This window comes from Leucoraja erinacea, chromosome 17, assembly GCF_028641065.1.
Source record: "Leucoraja erinacea ecotype New England chromosome 17, Leri_hhj_1, whole genome shotgun sequence".
In the NCBI taxonomy this organism is placed as follows: Eukaryota; Metazoa; Chordata; class Chondrichthyes; order Rajiformes; family Rajidae; genus Leucoraja; species Leucoraja erinaceus.
In genome coordinates, this window is record NC_073393.1 from 43,408,066 (window position 1) to 43,432,645 (window position 24,580).

At 43.0% G+C, this 24,580-nt stretch overlaps 1 protein-coding gene across 1 annotated transcript in view; it reads left to right on the forward strand.

The window, feature by feature from the left end:
• ap1g1 (adaptor related protein complex 1 subunit gamma 1) overlaps positions 1-24,580 on the forward strand; it is a 137,678-nt gene that overhangs the window by 85,186 nt on the left and 27,912 nt on the right. Inside the window, exons 13-18 of the mRNA XM_055649065.1 lie at positions 855-909; positions 2,644-2,766; positions 9,436-9,525; positions 20,185-20,312; positions 20,449-20,553; positions 23,773-23,914. Of these exons, the coding sequence (XP_055505040.1) occupies positions 855-909; positions 2,644-2,766; positions 9,436-9,525; positions 20,185-20,312; positions 20,449-20,553; positions 23,773-23,914 (643 nt within the window). The remainder of the gene's footprint in view (positions 1-854; positions 910-2,643; positions 2,767-9,435; positions 9,526-20,184; positions 20,313-20,448; positions 20,554-23,772; positions 23,915-24,580) is intronic.

Genomic DNA, 24,580 nt, shown 5'->3' on the forward strand with positions numbered 1-24,580 from the left:
AAGCTAAATATACTAAAGGCTGTTAGTTACATCGTTTTATAGAATATCATTGCACAAGTGTTGGATCAAAGCAGTTGCTTGTCAATTTAAATGAATTCCTGAACTGTAACGAGCAGCCTGTGTTCTTAAAGAGACAATGGTGTGTGATTACTGTGGGGACACTCCGTCCACTAGAACCAACATCCATTATAAAGAGATCGTGAACGAGAGTAGACTGTATTGTCCATCTTTCCTCTTTCACCCCATCCCCCGTTCCGATGCATCCACAACTTCATTATGCCCCCTTTGCTTCTCCGTTAGCCTGCTGAGTTCATTCAGCAGTTTATTATTTTGCCCCAGACTTTGCCGTTACAAATCTCTCATTTAGCTGTTGCTTTTCAAGCTTTAGTGACTACCTTTTACTGCAAAGAGAGTTGGCCTCTATTTTAAATAGTCAAGCCCTATCTCAGAGCAGTAACCCATAATTATTGATTAACATACAAAAGCATATGTGAACTGTCTTGACTCTTCAGGATCATTTATCATTTGGTAAATCCCCAGAAAAAGTGCATCATTTTTATTACCTTCAGATTTATTTGCTAACAAATACCATTTTGGCATTTCAAATATGAGTTTGGATGTTTTCTTAGGGGTTTTAAGTTCCTTTGGACCAAGTTTCTTGAGTATTTTAAACTAGTAGCAATTATTTTTGCATTAAGAATTTTCACTTCATACCTGTAATTACCAATATAGTTTCTCTCAATAAAGGTATTTGCCAATTGACTATTTAGCAAGAATATAGCTTGGGCAATTAAAGGAATTGTATTGATTCTATTGGCATGAAAAATTAATTTAATTCTATGTTTCTTAATTAGATATGCACCATCCAAGAGGTGGCACATTGACACCATCATGAAAGTCTTAACAACAGTAGGTATAGCCTTGGCTTAAGCAGCAGCATTTATTTTGTGAAACATCTATGTGTTGATAACTTTTGGGGTATGTGCTCTAAGCTCTGGTCTCTTGGATTGAATTTGTCTTAATTTCTGTAACCGTTGCGTATTTTTAACTAGGTAAATGTCTGAAGGAAAAGATGGGCCATGGGAAGACTGCAATGCCCAGTGTAGTTTTGTATTGTTTGAACAAAGATCCATTACAACCATTATAATACTTTGCCATCTTTACCTTATTTCATAGAAATTCAATTAGAGTGAATTTTATCTCATATCTTGAATTATGGGGAGTGATTTGTGGATTCTCGCAGGGCACGTTTCTGCTACCTGAGTAGCCGTAATGTGGGAGTCACCTGTATAAACCTGCCTTGGCCGTTTCACTACGTTGTTTGCTGAGGGTTCATATCATGGTTATTTTGTCTAAGCTGCCTGCAATTTTAGATCATCGAGCTGAAGCTTCTAACTTTGGGGGAAACTGAATTTTCAGCATTTTGAAGGTAGTAATAGGAAGTTAATAATCCATTTAGCTTTAATGTAAACTAACAATAACAATGATGGCAAACCAAGAAGAAGCATAGAACATACACCTGTTTTCATCCGTATGATTCTATAACTCTATAATGGTAACCGCACACAAACAGGACATTCGGCCCACAATGTCTGTGCTGAAATTGATGCCCTTCATCCCTGCATATCCATATATCTTCCAACAGTCTGTTAAAGGCTACTATCATGTTTTCCTCAATCACCATCCCAGCAGCCCTATCCAGACAGTCAACATCCTCTGTGTAAAATAACATTTGTCCCCCACATCTCCTTGAAACCTTGCTTCTTTCACATTACAGCTATGTCCTCTAGTATTTGTTATTTCCATCTGGGAAAAGTGTCTGACTGTCCTTCCTATCTGTGCCTCTCATAATTTTATATACAGTGCCCTCCATAATGTTTGGGACAAAGACCTATCATTTATTTGTTTGCCTCTTGTTCTCCACAATTTGAGATTTGTAATAGAAAAAATCACATGTGGTTAAAGTGCACATTGTCAGATTTTAATAAAGGCCATTTTTATACGTTTTGGTTTCACCATGTAGAAATTACAGCAGTGTTTATACATACACCAAGAAGTTGTATCATCAATGAAGATATGTGAGCCAGTACCTTCAGCAGCCATACATGCCCAGGCCATAACACCCCACCACCGTGTTTCACAGATGAAGTGGGACGCTTTGGATCTTGGGCAGTTCCTTCTCAACCTACAAACCTGTACGTCTTTGGAGTGTGGGAGAAACTGAAGTTCGTGGAGAAAACCCATGCAGGCCACGAAGAGAACGTGCAAACTCCATATAGACAAGCATGCGTGGTCAGAATCGAACCCTGGTCTCTGGCACTGTAAAGCAGCAACTCTACTGCTACGCCACTGTGCAACCTATATATCTATACTCATTGATCCCTCTGCTCTACAACACGTCCCAGGGCCCTATCATTCATTATGCTGGTCCTGACTTGTTTTAACTCCCTGAAACCCAACACCTGGCACTTATCTGCATTAAATGTCCATAGTCATTCTGCAGCCCAGTTCCCAGCTGATGAAAATCCTGCTATAATTTCCTGTTATCTCATTTAAGTTTGGAGTACAGCTACTGTCAATAAAGATTTTCACAAAGTGCTAACCAGAGTTGTAAAACGTCTTTTTTTTTTCTTTTAATTTCAGGCTGGAAGTTATGTAAGAGATGATGCAGTGCCTAACTTGATCCAGTTGATAACAAACGGTGTTGAAATGCATGCCTATACTGTACAGAAACTTTACAAAGCAGTCTGGGAAGACATCTCTCAGGTATATATAAACAATAAGAAATGTTAAATTTGAGCATGATTGTGATGACCTGTTGTGCTGCTGCAAGAATTTCATTGTTCCGTTATGGAACATTCTTGAAGTGCCAAAAACTAAATTATATTATGGATTGAAGTGAACTTTGGTGTTTTAGTTTTCTAAAACTTAAGTGCCCTCCATAATGTTTGGGACAAAGATCCATCATCTATTTATTTGCTTCTGTACTCCACAATTTGAGATTTGTAATAGAAAAAAAATCACATGTGTTAAAGTGCACATTGTCAGGTTTTGTTAAAGGCCATTTTTGTATGAAAACAACGTCATTTAACTTCATATAAAGTTCTTTAATATCCATATAAAAGTCAGACACTGGGCAATAGCCTGCGTTTAGTTTCACATTCTTATCAGCCCGACCTGCCGCACCAGCTAGACGCATTCCACAAGATGACACGGTGAAAACCTGGCATGGATCAGATCAGCAATATGATGATTGATTTACATCCTCCTTTAGCTTCTGCCTCATCAACTGAAACAATAAGCATGCATATAGGTAACGCGCGCAGGGGATAGATGTGAAAGTGTAACTAATAACTACAGCAAAGCAAGGCAGAATAAAGTAACGTAAAGTATGATTAAGTAACTGTATGCTTTATATCTGGGGTTAGGCTTGCAGGTCCGTCTTGCATGTGTCCATTATGGCCCCTCTGTGGTACTCTTTACAGGTGATGCCACCACTGGCACAAACTTCACAGGTGATTTCTTCCTAGGCAATGTCTCAACCGGCACAGGCTTCACGGGTGTTTACTCGACGGGTGGCTTTACGGGTGATTTCTCCACCGGCACCAGCCCCGCAGGTGGTTCTTCCACTGATGGATACAAGCTCCTGATCCAAAAACTGCTCACTGTTTGCTGTCACATGTCTATCATTTAGAAGAGCATTTCCATCTTCTGTCCACATGTCGTCCGTCTCATCCGAAGGATTGTATGGGATTTGCTATGATGGCAGCATTCTTCATCTCATCTGTCCACAAGACCTTTTCCAGAACTCTGGTTGCTCTTTTAAGTACTTCTTGGCAAACTGTAACCCGGCCATCCTATTTTTACATCTAACCAGTGGTTTGCAGTGTAGCCTCTGTATTTCTGTTCATGAAGTCTTCTGTGGACAGTGATCATTGACAAATCCACACCTGATTCCTGAAGAGTGTATCTAATCTGTCAGACAGGTGTTTGGGGATTTTTCTTTATTTATAGAGAGAATTCTTCTGTCATCAGCTGTAGAGGTCTTTGTTGGCCTGCGAGCCTCTTTGCAATTAGTAAGCTCACCAGTGCTCTCTTTCTTCTTAATGATGTTCCAAACAGTTGATTTTGGTAAACCTAAGGTTTGGCTGATGTCTCTAACAGTTTTATTCTTGTTTCTCAGTCTCATAATGGCCTCTTTGACTTTCATTGGCACAACTTTGGTCTTTATGTTGATAAACAGCAATAAAAGTTTCCAAAGGTGATGGAAAGACTGGAGGAAAGACTAGGTGCTGAGAGCTCTCTTATACCCTGAAATGGGGGGAACTATGTATAAACACAGCTGTAATTTCTACATGGTGAAACCAAAATGTATAAAAATTGCCTTTATTAAAATCTGACAATGTGCACTTTAACCACATGTGATTTTTTTTCTATTACAAATCTCAAATTGTGGAGAACAGAGGCAAATAAATAAATGACGGGTCTGTCCCAAACATTATGGGGGGGCACTGTAAGTTGTAGTTATTGACGCTGTTCTGATTAAACAGTTTTTTGATAAAAGTGATTAATGATTAATTACCGATGATTAATCTTGATTAAAGTGATTCAATTGATAAGCTCTCTTCTCTATAGGCAGTAGTAGAATAGGATGGTATGAAGATTCCTTGCTTTGTAATAAATGTTTGGTAACTTTTCAGCCAGTTTATCCAGTAGAGCTAAGCAAAAACATAAACGTAATCAGTCGAGTAAAAATGCATTCAGAAAATTTAAAACAGCAAAATGTCGAATAACTGGATTGACTTTCAAGGATAGAAGTCAGACGTTTGGCACAACTTTCTTGTGAACAAGAACTTAGTGAAGTGCCAACATTGCCAAACAACATTCAAATGTCAGCCCCGTCATCACTCAAAGATCACTCACCTGGAACACAAACATGCCATCAGATTTGGCCTAATGTCTTTAAGCAGGTCAGTTGGCATTCCATCCTTCACAAATCGGAGAACGATTCTTTCGCATTTCAGGAAGAAGTCAACAGAAACCCCTGAGGTTGTTATTGCACGTTTGACAGCTTTTCACAGAATTCCGTTTGCAACTTTGGCAGAAAGTGTTGACATCAAAAATGACTGGAAGGCACAAGGTCTGAAAATCAGCAGGAAATGAAGGAAATACTGGAATCAGGGGACCATGTTTCTGGGGACCACTTTAGTTGAGTGGATCTCAAAGAGAAATCAACACTACATGTGTCTCAATATATATCTTACTAACAAGCTCTTTGGCCTTGGGGATATAAATCAATGGTTCAATGCCTGCTGAAAAAGAATTAAAACATGTAGTCAGGATGACCACTGATGGAAACTGGGTCATGAAGAAACAGTAAAAATCAGGCATTTTCCAGCAATTGCATCATTTGCATAGCATTCACTTAGCTGTGATTGATGTGTTGTATAAGTGGATATTTAACTGTCTGCTGATGATAGTGAAGGCGAGAATGAAGAGGACATCTTTGAAGAGATGTTTGAGGAGTCTGATGATGAGGACAAAGGCAACGATAAGTCCATCAGCGAGTGGGTTGAAGATCAATCCATGGATGCTGATGGTCAACTTCCATGGATGGTCAACATTGTGGTATTGATCTGAAAATTCTGACAAATTGCGAGTTTTTTCCACGACTCACACGTGAGAAATGATTTTCTGAAAAGTCTAATCAAACCTGAACAAGGGAATAAGATTACATTGATCTTTGACTGCAAAACCTGGTAAAATTAATTGTTGGCTATGCTGAGGAGGTTTCTGGAACTGAAAGATGGCATGGTGCTTAGTGAGATTTCATCCAGCCATCTTTTCCTGCCTGAAATTGAATTACAGCTGGCACTTGATCTTGATGAAAGTTTGGGATTGGTTGAAATGAGTGTCCTCACCCTTGGACGCGTGATTACAACATAGTCAAAGCTGACAAAATAATTGATTTCATGCTGACCAATCTGGAGCAGCAACCTGGTGATATCGGCAGAAAACTGTGACGCTGTTCACGTCAGGATTGAGCAGAAGAAACACAGGCATTTCAAGACTCCTCAGGTTCTTAGATGATCCAATGGATTGTGAATCTGCCTGGAACTCCTGACTTGCATTCCCACCAAAAAATGATCTTGTCAAAATTGCAAGAAACGTTCACATGCAACTATTCTCAAACAAAGACGATTAATTAATTGATGATGATGGTGAAGAAGATAATAACCACTCTGAGTCCTCTGCGAAGCAAAGTAAATCTGAAGATCTCGATGCCATCCTTTCCATAAATCAGCCGATACCAATGGAGTCATGTTCAAACCCACAAGACATTTGGAGATATTGAAGTGAGAAATGGCTGGCCTGGAAAACGCATTGAAACGCCCAAGCACACTTGAAAAACTTTACAGAGCACTCATGACAATCATGACAATTCCTCCTAGCTCAGTTGAATCTGAAAGATGCTTAAACGCTGGCCTCTCACAAAATTGCACCCATAATTGAGTGATGAGCGTTGATACCTTATGGTTTTTAAGATCTTACCTAATGACAGTTTACATTTGTGAAATAAAGTTAAATTTGCCAAGAAAGAATGAATTTAAATTTGAAAATTACAAACCTTTTGAAAATTAATAATTTTAATTGGGGCAAAGTGATTAATGAATGATTGATAACATTTTCAAAATTAATCAGTTAATGGAACAGCAGTCCTAGTAGTTACTTAATCACTGAGTTATGTGCTTCCTATATAAGCAAAAATCATTGCCAAGAAAGTTAATGACTGATATTTTAGCACTGTAATGGTAAACTTTTAATAGGTTTGTCTTAGACTTTTAGATTCTATCATGCATAAGAATGGTTCAGTTAGCTTTGGGCCAGTGTGTTGCACATGTAATTTAAAGTGGAGAGATGTGCACTGATGTGCAAAAATGAGGAAAACAACCAATCAGCCCCTCAGAACTGTTTCCAGAACAAAAGTCTCTCTTGGTAGCATCCAGTTATATTTTAAATAAATATGCATAAACTATTAGAAGGGTCTTTCTGCCCCTCATCCCTGGACTGTCCTTCAGGTTGATCTTTTGTGTTGGGGTTACTTTCATGTTCTAGACACACAACCTATAAATTCCCCCAATATCTAAAACTGTATCAATGTGCCTTCTTCTACCGTTTCAATTTTTATTAGTATTTTTATCAAATTGATTATGAACTAATTTCTATTCATATCCTGAGAATTCATATTTTAAAATATAGTAAATAACCTCTGATCAGGCATGAGTTAATTCCATTTGTTGGTTAACCTAATGTCAGTCTCGCTGCTGTGCCCTGGAGTTTGGTCGAGCCATTCCATCCTGCATTCTTTTAGGAAGGAGATGAGGAGAAATGTATTTAGTCAGAGGGTGGTGAATCTGTGGAATTATTTGCCACAGAAGGCTGTGGCAGCCAAGTCAGTTGATATTTTTAAGCAGAGGTAGATTCATGATCAGTACAGGTGTCAGAAGTTATGGGGAGAAGGCAGGAGTATGGAGTTCGGAGGGAGAGATAGATCTCTCAATGTTCATAAATCTAAGAACTATTAATTTTAGACCATACCTACATTTTTAAGATCACTGAGAATCTGTTTCTCATTCCTTTTGAAAAATTCTAATTATCCAGAAATTTCAAAATATTAAACCATTGAACAACATGATAAGAAAGCAACCAGATGGGAATAAGAAATGACAAAAGTTATTTACCCAGACTGCCTTAAACTATTCACAGAGATTGCAGTGTACATTTACACAAGGTTGTTTTCATCGTAAGTTCCTGTTCCTTCAGTCATAAACATCTGGGTGGATCATGTCAGATCTTCCCCTCACCACCACTTTCTACTTTCAGCAGAGACGGCTCTCTTGGCAACTTCTTGGTTCATTCATCCCATCCCATCCAAATTACCCCTTCCCCAGCTACCTTCCCCTGCAACCACAGGAGATGTAACACCTGTCCCTTTACCTCTTCCCTCGCCTCCATCCAGGGACCCCTGCATTCATTCCAGGTGAGGCAGAGGTTCATGTGCACCCCCTCTTACTATATCTACTGCATCCAGTGTTCCCACCTGGACTCCCACCTATTGTTTTCCTCTACTCTTTCCCCTCCCTCTCCCACTATCACCCCTTGGCTTCACAATCTGCAACTCTACAAACCTCTCTCACACCTATTGTTCTTAGCTCTGGCCTTTGCCTCCAACCATCTGCCTGTCAAAAAAAAAAACCCTTGCCCATGTCGACCTATCTAAATGGTGTCAAGTTGGGGAAAAGGGGAAGTACAACGGGATCTGGGGGTCCTTGTGCATCAGTCTATGAAAGTAAGCAGGCAGTAAAGAAAGCGAATGGCATGTTGGCCTTTATAACAAGAGGAATCAAATATAGGAGCAAAGAGGTCCTTCTGCAGCTGTACAGAGCCCTAGTGAGACCACACCTAGAGTATTGTGTGCAGTTTTGGTCCCCTAATTTGAGGAAGGACATTCTTGCTATTGAGGGAGTGTAGCGTAGGTTTACCAGGTTAAGGATGGTGGGACTGTCATATGCTGAGAGAATGGTGCAGCTGGGCTTGTACACTCTGGAGTTTAGGATGAGCGGGGATCTCATTGAAACATATAAGATTGTTAAGGGCTTGGACACGCTGGAGGCAGGAAACATGTTCCCGATGTTGGGGGAGTCCAGAACCAGGGACCACAGTTTAAGAATAAGGAGTAAGCCATTTAGAACGGAGACGAGGAAACACTTTTTCTCACAGAGAGTGGTGAGTCTGTGGAATTCTCTGCCTCAGAGGGCGGTGGAGGCGGGTTCTCTGGATGCTTTCAAGAGAGAGCTAGATAGGACTTAAAAATAGTGGAGTCAGGATATGGGGAGAAGGCAGGAAAGGGGTACTGATTGGGGATGATCAGCCATGATCACATTGAATGGCAGTGCTGGCTTGGAGGGTCAAATGGCCTACTCCTGCACCTATTGTCTATTGACCTATTACCTGCCATGCTTTGTCCCTCTTCCAGCTTTCTTTTCTCTCCCCTGCCTCCCACCCCACAATTAATCTGAAGAAAGGTCTCAACCCGAAACGTCACCTATCCCTGTTCTCCTGAGATGCTGCCTGACCTGCTGAGTTACTCCTATACTTTGTGTCCTTTTGTGTTTTACCCAGCACCAGCAGTTCTTTGTTTCTACGTGCCAATGCAGGTTAATGTTAGTCTTATTTACTTTTGTATGTGTTTGAATAAAAGTGATCCATCCTACCCTAGTTCTTTAGATTTGATTCATGGTCAATATCTCTGAAAAGATACTGAATGTGATACTAATCTGCGTTTAATGTTTAATAAATTAATAGATTATGACTCAAAATTTTTATTTCAGTCTTTAAGTATATTTCAGTTTCTAACTGACTATCTTTCAACAGCAACCTCTTGTACAAGTCGGTGCTTGGTGCATGGGAGAGTATGGTGATCTTTTAGTTTCTGGCCAATGTGAAGAAGAAGAGCCTATTCAGGTAATACAGGGTTTTTTTTAACAAAGCAAGTTGTGTATCTGGATTTCAGCAAGGCATTTGATAAGGTTTCACATGGTAGGCTACTCTGGAAGAGTAGATCACATGGGATCCAAGGAGACGTAACCGACAGTATAGAACATTGGCATCATGGAACAAAGCCAAGGGTGATAGTGGGAGGTTGTTTTTTGGATGGGGCGTCTAGTGGTGTTGCTTGGGGTTCAGTGCTATAGCCCATTGCTGTATGTCATCTATATCAATGATTTGAATGGGAACATGCAAGACATGATTATGTTTACAGATGACACAAAATTAGGTGGTGTTATAGTTAGTAAAGATGGTTGCCAAAGATTACAATAGGATCTTGATCAGTTGAGCTTTTGGACTGAGGAGTGGTTGAAGCAGTTTATCTAGTTGGAGGGTAGCTAATGTTATCCCACTTTTTAAAGGCGGGAGAGAAAACGGGGAATTATAGACCAGTTAGCCTGGTGGTGGGGAAGATGCTTGAGTCAATTATAAAAGATGAAATAGCGGCACATTTGGATAGCAGTAGCAGGATCGTTCCGAGTCAGCATGGATTTACGAAAGGGAAATCGTGCCCGACTAATCTTCTGGAATTTTTTGAGGATGTAACTTGGAAAATGGACTAGGGAGAGCCAGTAGATGTGCTGTACCTGGACTTTCAGAAAGCATGTGATAAGGTCCCACATAGGAGATTAGTGGGCAAAATTAGAGCACATGGTATTGGGGGTAGAGTGCTGACAATGGATAGAAAATTGGTTGGCAGACAGGAAACAAAGAGTAGGGATTAACAGGCCCCTTTCGGAATGGCAGGCAGTGACTTGTGGGGCACCGCAAGGCTCGGTGCTGTGGTTGCAGTTATCTGCAGATGACACAAAGCTGGGTGGCACTGTGAACTAGGGAGAGGATGCTATGAGGATGCAGGGTAACTTGGACAGGTAGGGTGAGTGGGCAGATGCATGGCAGATGCAGCTTAATGTGGATAAATGTGAGGTTATCAACTTTGGGGGCAAAAACAGGAAGGCAGATTATTGTCTAAATGGAGTAGAGTTGGGAAAAGGGGAAGTACAACGGGATCTGGCGGTCCTTGTTCATCAGTCACTGAAAGTAAGCATGCAGGTACAGCAGGCAGTGAAGAAAGCAAATGGCATGTTGGTCTTCATAACGAGAGGAGTTGAGTGTATGAGCAAAGAGGTCCTTCTGCAGTTGTACAGGGCCCCAGTGAGACAACACCTGGAGTATTGTGTGCAGTTTTGGTCTCCCAATTTGAGGAAGGACTGTTGCTATTGAGGGAATGCAGCGTAGGTTCACCAGGTTAATTCCCGGGATGGCGGGACTGTCATATGTTGATAGAATGGAGTGACTGGGCTTGTGTACTCTGGAATTTAGAAGGATGAATGGGGATCTTATTGAAATATATAAGATTATTAAGTGTTTGGACACGCTAGAGGCAGGAAACATGTTCCCGATGTTGGGGGAGTCCAGAACCTGGGGCTGCAGTTTAAGAATAAGGGGTAAGCCATTTAGAATGGAGAGGAGGAAAACTTTTTCACACAGAGTTGTAAGTCTGTGGAATTCTCTGTCTCAGAGGACAATGGAGGCTGGTTCTCTGGATGCTTTCAAGAGAGAGCTAGACTGAGCTCCTAAAGAGAGCGGAGTCTAGGGAGATGGGGAAAAGGCAGAAACGGGGTACTGATTGGGGATGAACAGCCATGATCACATTGAATGGCGGTGCTGGCTCGAGGGGCCGAATGGCCTACTCCTGCACCTATTGTCTAATATAGAGAAATGCGAGGTGTTGTGTTTTGGGAAGTTTAAACAGGGCAGGACCTGCACAGTGCATGACAGGTGGCAGAGTATTGTATTCAGTTTTGGATGCCTTGCTATAAGAAAGATGTTAAGATGGAAAGGGTGCTTAGAAATTTACAAGAATGTTGCCAGGACTCGAGTGCCTGAGCTTTCAGGAGAGGTTGAGCAGGCTATAGGACTTTATTCCTTGATGCCAGGAGAATGAGGGGTGATCATGTAGTGGTCTATATGATCACGAGAGGAATAGATAAGGTAAATGCGCAAAGTCTTACCCAAAGTAGGGGAATCAAGAACCAGAGGACATGAGTTTAAGGTGAGGAGGGAGCGATTTAATAAGAACCCAAGGAGCAACCTTTTTACACAAAGGAGGATAGGTATATGGAACTAGCTGCTGGAGGAGGCAGGTACAATCGCAACATTTTAAAAACATTTGGACAGGTACATGGATAGGATAGGGTTAGAGGGTTATGGGCCATACGCAGGTAGGTGGGATTAGTGTAGGTGGCATGTTCGTTGGTGTGGCCTTTTAAAGCCCCCGTCCCACTTTCACAACTTAATTCGCGACCTCTGCCGAGTTTGCCCTTGACTCAAACACGCAGCATGGTCGCCACGAGGTCGTAGGAGGCCTTTCTCATGCTCGTGAGTGGTCTCCGCGCACTCGTGGCATCAAGTAGGTTGCACTGTTTTTTTCTAGCCTGATAAAAGATGTCCACGAGTAAAAAAAAAAGGTTGCCATGGAGAAAATGGATACTTTTTACTCGTAGGTAGGTCGTAGTAGGTCATGATGCTAGTTGTAGGTGGTCGGAGGCAGTCGAAGGTAATAGCTCGGTGGTCGGAGGCAGTCCAAGGTAATAGAGGTGGAAAAAAAGGTAATTTAAACAGCAGAACGTCACCTCTGTCACTCCAAGGCATGTTCATTCTTAGCTGGAGAGTTATTTGGAGAGGAGACGTGTTTTAGAGATGGCACCTAAAAGGCAGCAGTGCAGGGGGAGGGCACAACCCTAAAAAAAACCTGCCATGCAGGTGTTGCCCACCCAGGAGGAGGAGTGGCAGGAAGTGATGCCCCAGGAGGTGATAGTGCAGGAGGAGGTAGCCCTGCATGAGAGACCCCTGGAGGAGGAGATCGGGGTGCTAGTACATGTCCCCACCATCACCCCATCCTTCACTGCCTCATTTGAAGGCAGCAAAGCAGCCTTTCTCCTGTGTCTGACATAGCATCAGAGGCAGATGCTCCATTGGTGGTGAGAGAGGGCTGGAGGAAGGTTATGCCCTACACCTTCACCAGGCAGCAGGAGGGGGACCTTGAGGAATGGTTCCAGCAGAATGCCATCCTGTACGAAAGGGAAAATGAGAGGGACAGGGACAAGAATGGCATGCTTGCCATCCACTGCCCCACATGTGTGCTGAAAGTTCCATCTTGTGACAATGCCCAGCGCCACTCTCTTCCAGTCTTCTGTTGTACTGGGACAGTTCATCACATCATCTCCATTCACCCATTGAGACCTTTTATTGTGCTTCCTCTTCACCCTTGCTCTCATGGGCAAGAATTCAGAAGGAATGTTATTCTTGCCCAGCAGCCCAATTAAAAATTGAGTAAAAACACGAATTAGAAGTGTACTGCAAATAGACTCTGCTGGAATACATTTCTGAATTGTACTGCATAGTGCGTTGTCCTCTTCAGTTGTACAAATATTGTTTGTGTTGAGTTATTTTTGTGATATCAGAGTACCAGCAATGGAAGCCAAATAAGCTCTGCAAAAGTATTACAATTCAAATTCAGTGAGTTGATTGGGCTGTTATTATCGCGTTCATGACTATCATTTTTTTGTTTAACGTTTTTTTTAATGGTTAATGCAATTTAATCTAATTTTAATTGCTCATCCTTAACTTTCCTGAGCAGATGGTACTTCGGTAGGCAGGCACTTCAGCACAACTTGTCCATCGAACTCAGATGTCCCATCTAAGCTAGTCCCAATTATCTTCATTTGGCCCATATCCCTCTCAACCATTCCCATCTATGTACCTGTCCATATGTCTTTTAAATGTTGTTATTGTACCTGCCTCAACTACTTCATCTTGCGGCTCAATCCGTTTAGTCATCACCCTCTGTGTGAGAAAGGTACCCCAGCTTCCGTCTTTCCCTCTCATCTTAAACGTATGTGCTCTCGGTACTTGATTCTCCTCTTCTGGGTAAAACACTCTACATTCGCCCTATTTGCCTCATGATTTTATGCTCCTCTGTAAGATCACCCCTCAGCCTCCTGTGCTGAAAGGACGAAAGGCCCAGCCTACCCTATAGCTCAGACCCTAATCCTGGCAACATCCTTGTAAATCTCTGCACTCTTTCAAGCTTAATGGCATCTTTCCTGGAACAGCGTGGCCAAAACTGAGCACAATGCTCCAGTCTGAATAAAGGTCTCGACCCGAAACGTCACCCATTCCTTCACTCCATTGATGCTGTGTCACCTGCTGTGTTTCTCCAGCATTTTTGTCTACCTTGGATTTCTCCATCAAACAACTCAGTCGGATTTGTGAGGCGCGAACCCCCCCCCGGTCCAACACTGTGCTGACTATCCCAATCAGCCCTTGCCTATCTAAGTGCACGTATATCTAATCCCTCGGATTACTCTCTGGTAACTTTCCAACCACAGATGTTAGGCACACTGGCCTATTGTTCCCAGGTTTTTTCTTGCAGCTCTTCTTAAATAGAGGCACAACATTTGCCACCTTCCAGTCTTCTGGCATCTCATTCGTATTTAATGATGACATAAATCTCAGCCCACTTCACTACTACTTCTTGGATTCCTCTTGAACGTTTCTCCTCCTCCTGCACATTTCCTGCAGTCTTCTACACTTTCTGGGTCTTTGTATTTCCAACTGCTGCCACAATATCAACCTATTCCATGTGTCCACTCCCCTTACCCACTCCAATCTCATCCCCTCTTAACACATAGCCCTCTACCCACTTCGAAACAATCCTGACATCAGGCCCTCTGACAAGGAAGGTACGGATGTAGTCTGGCAGGTGACCACCATGCTGAGCCAAGCATCAACTCTCGGATTCCTTCAAATTCCCTAGACCCACTGACGAACCCAAGGCCACCATCTCCAAGACCATGGGAGAGGTTGAGCAGGCTAGAACTCTATTCCTTGGAGCGCAGGAGGGTGAGGTTTGATTTTACTGGGGTGTACATGATCATGAGAGGTATAGATCTGGTTAACACAAATAATCTCTTGCTCAGAATAGAGAAATCAGAGGTAATTGGTTGAAGGTGAGGGGGGGGGATAGGTTTAATAGGAACCTGAGGGGTAACTTTTACGCAAAAGATGGTGGGTGTATGGAACGAGCTGCTGGAGGAGGTAGCTGAGGCAGGCACCATCGCAACATTTAAGAAACATTTAGACAGGTACATAGGATAGGTTTGGAGGCATATGGGCCATAAGCAGGCAGGTGGGACTAGTGCAGATGGGACTTGTTCAGTGTGGGAGAGTTGGGCCGATGGGCTCGTTTCCACTCTGTATGACTCTATGGCTTTGAGTCTATGACTCTCACTGACCTCATCATTTTAGCAATCTCCCCTAAATACCCTCTCACATAGTTCCCCAAACATGCACAATATCAACCTATTCCATGTGTCCACTCCCCTTACCCACTCCAAATTTACGGCGGCAGGCGCGGGCACACCGCGACGCCCTGTGTCTCCCTTTCAAGGGAGATGCTAAAAATGCATTTCGTTGTCTCTGTACTGTACACTGACAATGACAATAAATTGAATCATTTCATTTCATTTCATTTTCATGCACTGTCCATTTCTTCCAAAAATCCACAAGCAGGACTCCTTGTCCCTGCCCCACCTCTCCAAATACCTTAATTCTATTTTGTCCCACTTTGTCTAGTCCCTTCTGATCTACATCTAAGACACCTTGCACGTTCTCCAACACTTCAATAACTTCCAGTTCCTAGGCTTTACTATGGACAATCAGTCCCTTTGCCTCTCCATTCCCCACCAAAAAGGGTGGTGGAGGTTCTCTGGTCCTTCCTTGAACAAAGACCAAATCAATTCCGCTCTACTAACTCTCAAGATATAGTCTATATATATGTGCAGAGAATTCATTACCCAAAAAAATTACCTAACCATTTTCTCCAGAGATGAAGCCAATTTTCTATCCAGTCGCCTAGCTCTCCCTGGATCCCATGAAATCTAACATCCCAGAGCAGCATACCATGTGGAACCTTATCAAATGTACTGCCGAGTCCACAAACACATCAACGACTTTGCCCTCATCAACCTTTTTGTTTACTGTAGGCAGGAATGTAGTATTATATCTGTACCCTAAATCTGGCTTTACTTCAGGCCCAGCTCAGATAGGAACAGACACAAAATAAAACATCTCATAGATGACTTGCATGGGTTTTCTCCAAGATCTTCGGTTTCCTCCTACACTCCAAAGACGTAGAGGTTTGTAGGCTAATTGACTTGGTATAAATGTAAATTGTACCTAGCGTGTGTAGGATAGTGTTAATGTGTGGGGATTGCTGGTTGGCGCGGACTCGGTGGGCCGAAGGGCCCGTTTCCTCTGTATCTCTAAACTCCTGTCGGTTTATTGAAGCCTTAACAGTTCCAAAGTGTTTCAAAGATGCACAGCATTTTATATTCTCACGACACAATAGTTACATGTGGATTCTACATTCTTTAAATCATTCATGATTGATCAATGTCTTTGTAACCTTTCATCTTTGCCTCGTAAACCTTATGTTTCCTGTTATTTTTAACACCTCTCCCATATATCTACCAGGTCGGTGCCATAAATGTTGGCCCCTGACCCCTGATCAGTTTTATTAAGCTCAGTTTATTTTACAGCCCCCAAAGTTTATAAATCTATTTATTGTCTAACTAACATCCTTAGGCTCCCTATGTTGGCCATTTTCCCCATCATGCTTCCCCAGTATGTAAGCTCTTGGGTTAAACAACTTGTAAATACCGTATTGCCCGGCAATGAAGACGCTATTTTTTAACCTTAAAATGGGAACTAAAAATGTTCCTGCGTCTTGAGGTCTTACCAGGGGTCGGCAACCTATGGCCAGATTCCGGCCCGTAACCCAAACTCATCTGGCCCGCAGGTGTTTTTTTTCCAATTAGTTTGCGCGACCTGGGAACTACAGCCAGTCCCGGGGCACACAGGTGACCTGGGCGTTACAGCCAGACCTGGGGCAAGCGAGCCGACCTGTGAACTGCAGTCATTCGCAGGGCATGCAGCTGACCTGTGTGGCTGCAAGCGGCCGCGGGGACTGGACAGCGAAACCGGCCACCACCTCAGCGCCTGGATCCTTGACTTCCTGACCAACAGCCCACAATCAGTGAGGTTAGGTGACAAATCATCGTCTAAGATGGGCCGGCAACCTTGTTCTGCATAGGGGCCATGTGAGTTGATGGCGGGCCCCATCTATCACATGTACACATGGATCCCGCCCCCATCCCACCCCAGATGGCAGGCATCAAATCACGTGTTCACAGAAGGTAGACAAAAATGCTGGAGAAACTCAGCAGGTGAGGCAGCTTCATGCAATTCTTGCATGTCTCACCAGCTCCAGCATTTTTGTCCATCTCCGATTTTTCCAGCATCTGCAGTTCTTCATTAAACGTGTTCATAGAAGGTGCACGGCCATGCCGGTGACTTTGCGCAGGATGAGGTAGAGCCAGAGCTCGGCCGCTGCTCAGTGCGGGCGCTCAGTGGTCCGGATGATTATGGGGAAATAAATCTGCCTGCGGTCCGGATGATTCAGACCGCATTTGGTCCGTAGTTTGCCAACCCCTGGTCTATGATAATCCTCAATGTTGGTGGCCTGCAATCATGCATTCGCAGATTCCTACAATACTCTTTATACGCTCATGACTCTGCAGCCAAATTTCAATCCAACTCAATTTAGTTCACAGAGGCCATCACCATAGTGGGCTGGATATCAAATAAGGATGAGACAATAGATGCAGGAGTATGCCATTCGAGCCAACACTGCTATTCGCTGTAATCGTAGCTGATCATCCACAATAAGTACCCCGTTCCTGCCTTCTCCACATATCCCTTCACTCCGCTTTCTTTAAGTGCTCTATCTAACTCTCTCTTGAAAGCAGCCGGGGAATCGACCTCCACTGCCTTCTGAGGCAGAGAATTCCACAGATTCACAACTCAAAAGTTTTTCCTCATCTCCGCTCTAAATGGCCAACCCCTTATTCCTAAACTGTGGCCCCTGGTTTTGCACTCCCCCAACATTGGGAACATGTTTTCTGCCTCTAACATGTCCAGTCCCTTAATAATCTTATATGTTTCAATAAGATACCCTCTCATCCTTCTGAAGTCCAGTGTACAGTTCATTCAGAAAGTATTCAGACCCCTTCCCTTTCTCCACATTTTGTTACGTTACAGCCTGATTTTAAAATCTATCAAATTCATTTTATCCCTGGTCAATTCGTCCCTTCCCACCCAAACCACCCCATCCCCTGGTACTTTCCCTTGCAACTGCAGGAAATGCTACACTTGTCGCTTTACCTCCCCCCTCGACTCTATCCAAGGACCCAAGCCGTCTTTCCAGGTGAGACAGAGGTTCACCTGCACCTCCTCCAACCTCATCTATTGCATCCGCTGTTCCAGGTGTCAACTGCTCTGCATTGATGAGACCAAGCGCAGGCTTGGCATGCGCTTCGCCCAACACCTCTGCTCAGTTCGCATTAACCAACCTGATCTCCCAGTGGCTCAGCACTTCCCCTCTCATTCAGAATCCGACCTTTCTGTCTCCTCCATGGCCAGAGTGAATCCCATCGTATATTGGAGGAGCAGCACCTCCTATTTCGCTTGGGTAGTTTACACCCCAACAGTATGAACATTGACTTCTCCAATTTCAGATAGTCCTTGCTTTCTCTCTCCTTCCCCTCCCATTCCCAGCTCTCAGCAAATACCAAGCCATGAAAACAACGGAATTGTCTGTAGACCTCCAAGACAGGATTGTCGAGACACAGATCTGGGGAAGGGTATAAAACAATTTCTGCAGCATTGCAGGACCCGAACAGCACAGTGGCCTCTGTCATTCTTAAGAGCTTTGCAACCACCAGGACTCTTCATAGAGCTGGCTGCCGGCCAAACTGAGCCATCGGGGGAAAAGGGCCTTGGTCAGGGAGGTCATCACCTGGCCAGTATCATAGCTGCAGTGAAGCATGGTGGTGGCAACATTATGCTATCGGGTGTCTTTCAGTGGCAGGAACTGGGAGACTAGTCGGGATTGAGGGAAAGATGAACGGTGCAAAGTACAGAGGAATCCTTGATGAAAACTTGCCCCAGAGTGTTCTGGACCTCAGACTGGGGCGGAGGTTCACCTTCCAACAGGACAACGACCCTAAGCACACAGCCAAGACAATGCAGGAGTGGCTTCGTGACAAGTCTGAATGTGCTTGAATGGCCCATCCAGAGCCTGGACTTGAACCAGAGGACATAGGTTTAAGGTGAGAGGGGAAAGATTGAATAAGAGCCCGATGTGCAACTTTTGCACACATAGGGTAGGTAGTCTATATATGGAATGACTGCCAGAGGAAGTAGTTGAGGCAGCTACTATAATATTTAAAAGAGATTTGGACAGGTGCATGGACAGGAAAGGTTTAGAGTGAGCCAATTGCGGGCAGGTTAGACTAGTGTTGATGGGGCATCGTGATTGGCATAGATAAGTTGGGCCGAAGGGCCTGTTTCCGTGCTGTATGACTGACTCAAAAACTCCATGCAGTCTAAAGCTTTTAAAGCTTCTCTTAGCCACCCTATGTCAATTTTTTGTATCATTATGCCTTGTGTTTGGATCTTAACCATTATTTTTCATAACTAAAGCAAAGAACTGACTAGAGCCCGACCGAAAACAACCTCCCAGTCACAAATGTCTTCAATCCTTAGTTTTTGCATTATGCCATGGAGCCAATTTTTGAGCACTATGTCAATCTCTTGGATTCCATGGACTTTCACTTTGCTGGCTTGCCTGCCATGTGGCAACTTGCAGAAAACCACTAAACTAAATGCAATGCTCTTAATAGCCCGTCTCGTTACTGTTCAAAAAAGATCAATGTAGTCAGATGCTATTTTAACAAATCCTGATCGATTTGTCTTTCTGTGAACTTGAATTCTGTCTTTTTTAAATGGATTCCAATAATTTGTCTATTACCCATGTTAAACTTGCCTATTATTCCTCCCCTTTTAAAGCTCTGCAATGTTAACAATCTTCTGGTATCACGTCCAGAGAGAAAGAATTGAAAAATCATTGTCACTCGTTTTCCTCTCTTTGTTGCCTTCCCTGGGATATGTCATCCAAACCTGGGGATTTATCAATTTTCAAAGATAATGCACCCATAATAATGCTTCCTTATTTACTATGCTGTAACACATTCTCTTTGTGTGTTCATAAACCATGTTATACTTCATTTTATGTGCCAACTTTTTACACTTTCTTTGCTTTTCTCATTTCCCTTTTAATTTTACTCCTATACTTTCTATATCTCCTTAGCATTCTGTTATATTACATTTTTGGTATCTGGCATTTACTTTATTTTGCCTATCCCACCCTCCCACAAGTCTGTTCATTCAGGGGGCTCTGGATTTGCTAAATCAGTTTGGTCTTATAAAATTGCTCGTGATCCAATTTAGACTTTTACTCTTGCCTTTGACCTTTAATATAACTATGATGAATCTTAGTGAATTTGGTTAATTTTGAATGGATGGCAGAATAGAGGCGATATCTTAATGCGCTATTCAAACGCATAGAAGAGTTTATTCAGTGTAAATATTTGAAATGTTTTTTTACAGGTGACAGAAGATGAAGTTATGGATGTATTAGAAAATGTTCTACAGTCTAGCATGTCAACATCTGTAACAAGGGGATATTCGCTCACTGCAATTATGAAATTAAGCACAAGATTTACTGTAAATGTCAAGTAAGTAACTGTTTCCAGTAAAGGTATGAGGAAATATATATGTTCTTGGAAAATTGACCTAATGAATATTTAGTATCCAGATTTGATTACAAATGCAGGTATATGTGGATCTAATATTACAAATTATATTTTTCAGTCGAATCAGAAAGATAATATCTATCTATGGAAGCAGCATAGATGTGGAACTTCAGCAAAGAGCAGTTGAATACAATGCACTTTTCAAAAAATTTGATCACATGAGGTACGTGTAAACTTGCAAGTACAGGTACACAACCTTTTATCCGAAAGCCTTGGGACCAGACACTTCTCGGATTTCGGAATCTTTCGGATTTCGGAATGGAAGATTTTTTTCAGTGTAAATAGATTAGGTAGGTAGCGCGGGTGACAGAAGAAAAGTCTGGAGCGGCTGTTCTCAGTCTCCCATGTCAGACCGGGTAAATTGTAAATCATTGCAATTATGAAATTAAGCACAGATTTACTGTAGTGTCAAGTAAGTAATTTTCCAGTAAAGGTATGAGGAAATGAATATGGGAAACTTGACCTAATTCTTTAGTATCCAGATTTGGTCAAAGCAGGTATATGTGCGGGCAATGCCAAATACCGGGTCAGCCGAATCAGAAAGATAATATCTATCTATGGAAGCAGCATAGATGTGGAACTTCAGCAAAGAGCAGTTGAATACAATGCACTTTTCAAAAAATTTGATCACATGAGGTACGTGTAAACTTGCAAGTACAGGTACACAACCTTTTATCCGAAAGTCTTGGGACCAGACACTTCGGATTTCGGAATCTTTCGGATTTCGGAATGGAAGATTTTTAGCGTAGATTAGGTAGGTAGGCCACAGCGCTGGGATACCAGCGGGGAGCGGGCAATGACTTACCGGGTCGCCGTGCGGTAAGCTCTGGAGCGCTGTGGCCGCCGACTCCCAACATTGCGGAGCTGGGGCTGCGGGCATCCGGCCGCGGGCGGCGCTGGATTTGGAGCGCTGCGCAGCCAGGGGTAGAGTTGCCGGGGTCGGAGCTTCAACCGGCACCGCCCGTGGCCGGACGCCCGCAGCCCCAGCTCCGCGATGTTGGGGGTCGGCGGCCACAGCGCTCCGGAGTTTACTGCACGGCGACCGGGTAAGGCATTGCCCGCTCCCCGCCTCTCCGACCAGGTAGGGGACTAAGAATTAAAGTTTCCCCCCCCCCCCCCCACCCCCCCCCCCCCCCCCCCCCCCCCCCACCTTTCACATAAGCCCTCCAAATTAACTGACTAACATTTAAGCAATGATTTACAAATGTTTATGTGTCTCCCCGGTCTCCGGGGAGGAGGCAGCCGCTACAGTAGTACAGACCTGGGTTGACCGTTGGTCGTTTCGGGTCAAGTTTGGCGCCAAACGCGAGCTTTGGTGTGCAGATGACATCCTGGAAAAAATGTCCGGTTTTCGGAGCTTCTCGGTTTCCGGAACTCCGAATAAAAGGTTGTGCACCTGTAATGAATTGGGCAAGTTGGAATGCTCAGTTAACATATAGATTCCAATAGCTTCCAATTTTTTTGTTGCACCATAAATCGCATACTTGTGTGCAAAAGATTCTTGTTGAAATCATAGAATTTTACCAGCAATCCAAGTATATTGTGGTATGCTATTGATTTTACAAATTATTACATTGCCCATGATTAATGTCTAAATCAGCAATGGTAACTAGTTCATTTTCAAACAATTTAAGAAAGCAAAACTTCATTAATGTCATCCAAATAGATCCAGGAATTTCTTTCTTCAGATGGTTATCCTGCTCCCCCCCTTTCAATGCGACATCCCCCTTGGCTGTGCATTCCTGACTTTAACCACTCTAATTTTGGTTCTTTTGTAATTATTTTCATTCAGTGTCCCTAAGTTCTCAGGACGTTCACTATAGAGTCGTACAAGAAGGAAACGGGTCTTTCAGCCCAGATTTCTCATGCCGACAAAGATGCCCCATCTACACTAGTCCCATCTGCCTATGTTTGGCCCATATCCCTCTAAATCTTTTTCTATCCATGTAGCTCTCCAAATGTTTTTAGAATGGTATTATAGTTTCTGCCTCGATTACCTCCTCCAGCAGCTCATTCCATACTGCTCATAAGCCGCCTATGTGAAAGAGTTGACCCTCACATTCCTATCCCCTCTCACCTTAAACCAATGTCCTCTGGTTTTGATTCCCCTCTTTTGGGTAAATGAATCTTTGCATCTCTCCTCAATAACACTTCCCAGAGCCCTACCATTTACTGTGAAGATCCTGCACTGGTTAGACTTCCCAAAATGCAACATCTCCCATTTATCTGCATTAAACTCCAGTAACCATCCCTCTGCCTATTTGCCCAACTGATCAAGATCCTGCTGTAACCTTTGATAACCACCTTCTGGGCCCTGCACCAACCCTTGTGGCACACCACTAGTCACAGGTCTCCAGTCTGGAAAACTACCTTCCAACATCGCCCTCTGCTTCCTTCCATGAAGCCAATTATCTATCCAGTCGACTAGTGCTCCTTGGATCCCATCTAACCTTCCATGTAAATCTTATCCCTCAGAACACTCTTTAGCAACATTCCAACCACAGATGTTAGGCTCCCTAGCCTATCGTTCCCAGGCTTTTTCTTACACCCCTTAAATAGTGGCAGAATATTTGCTACTCTCCAGTCTTCTGCAACCTCATCCACATTTAATGATGACTTGGTTTAGTTTAGAGATACAGCGCGGAAACAGGCCCTTTGGCCCAACGAGTCCGCACTGACCAGTGATCCCCGCACATTAACACACACCAGGGACAATTTTACATTTATACCAAGCCAATTAACCTACAAACTTATATGCCTTTGGAGTGTGGGAGGTAATCGAGGTTCTCGGTGGAAAATCGCACGCGATCACGGGGAGAATGTACAAACTCTGTGAAGGGCGCCCGAAGTCGGGGTTGAACCCGGATCTGTTGAGCTGTAAGGCAGCAACTCTACCGCTGTGCCACCATGCCGAGGCTTATATATCTCAGTCACGGCAACTGCAATTTCTTCTCTAGCTGCACACAGTGTCTTCAGATATATCTGATCATGCCCGGGAGATATTTCTGACATCATACATGTTAGGACGTTCAGCACTACCTCAAACGTAATACTGACTGCTCTCCATGTACTTCCATTGACTGCCCCAAGTTTATATTGACAAGTTGCTTACATATTAAAACTAATACAAATACTATTGTTTGCACTTTGCGTCCATGCTTTCTAAATCTGATTCTTCACTGTTCATATATTGTATAGATTTTTGGTCATGAGAAATAACTACTTATTTAGACCAACATTCTGCATATTGGTAACTGATTTTAGTAGTTTTAATTTGTCATCTTAGGGTAAACAGTTTCTATAAGACATCAGAACAGATGATAAATTGGTGAAATAGTGTACATGTAAACGGATTAAAATACTGAAATTTTGCTTTCAATAGGTCAGCACTGTTGGAACGAATGCCTATAATGGAAAAGGTAACAACTAATGGACCCACAGATATTGCACAGACTAATGGAGAGGCAGAACCCATAATAGTGGATGCTAAATTAGCATCAATTACGATTCAACCTTCCAACCAGGTAAAACAAAACTTGTATATGTTATACTTTTTCCAATATAGAATATACTGTTGATATTAATATCTTTAATCTCAATATCTTTAAATACTTACATGCAATGAAAGACATAATTGCACTAAATAAACTCAATAATAGGGCAGCACAGTGGCACAACAATAGACCTGCTCCAGATTATGGTACTGTCTGTACAGAGTTTGTAGGTTCCCCTGTGGCCACATGGGTTTTCTCTGGTGCTCCGAATTCCTCTCATGTTCCAAAGACATGAAGTTTTGTAGGTTAAATTGGCTTCTGTAAATTATCTCTAGTTTATACGCTAGAACTAGTGTATAGGCCTTTTGACCATCTCAGAGGGAGATAAATCTAGCTTATCCATGTTCTTATCTATGTACTACTGAAACGTTGCGATAGTACCTGCCTCAACTACCTTCTTCGGCAACTCGTTCCAGACACCAACCGCCCTTTGTGTAAGAAAGTTACTCCTCGGGTTCATATTAAATCTTACCCCCCCCCCTCACCCTCACCCTAAACCTGTCCTCTAGTTCTCGATACCCCTACTCTGGGTAAATGTGCGTTTATCCGCTCTATTATGATTTTGTACACTTCTATAAGATCACCACTCATCCTCCTGTGCTCCAATCAATAGAGTCCTAGCGTGCTCAACCTATC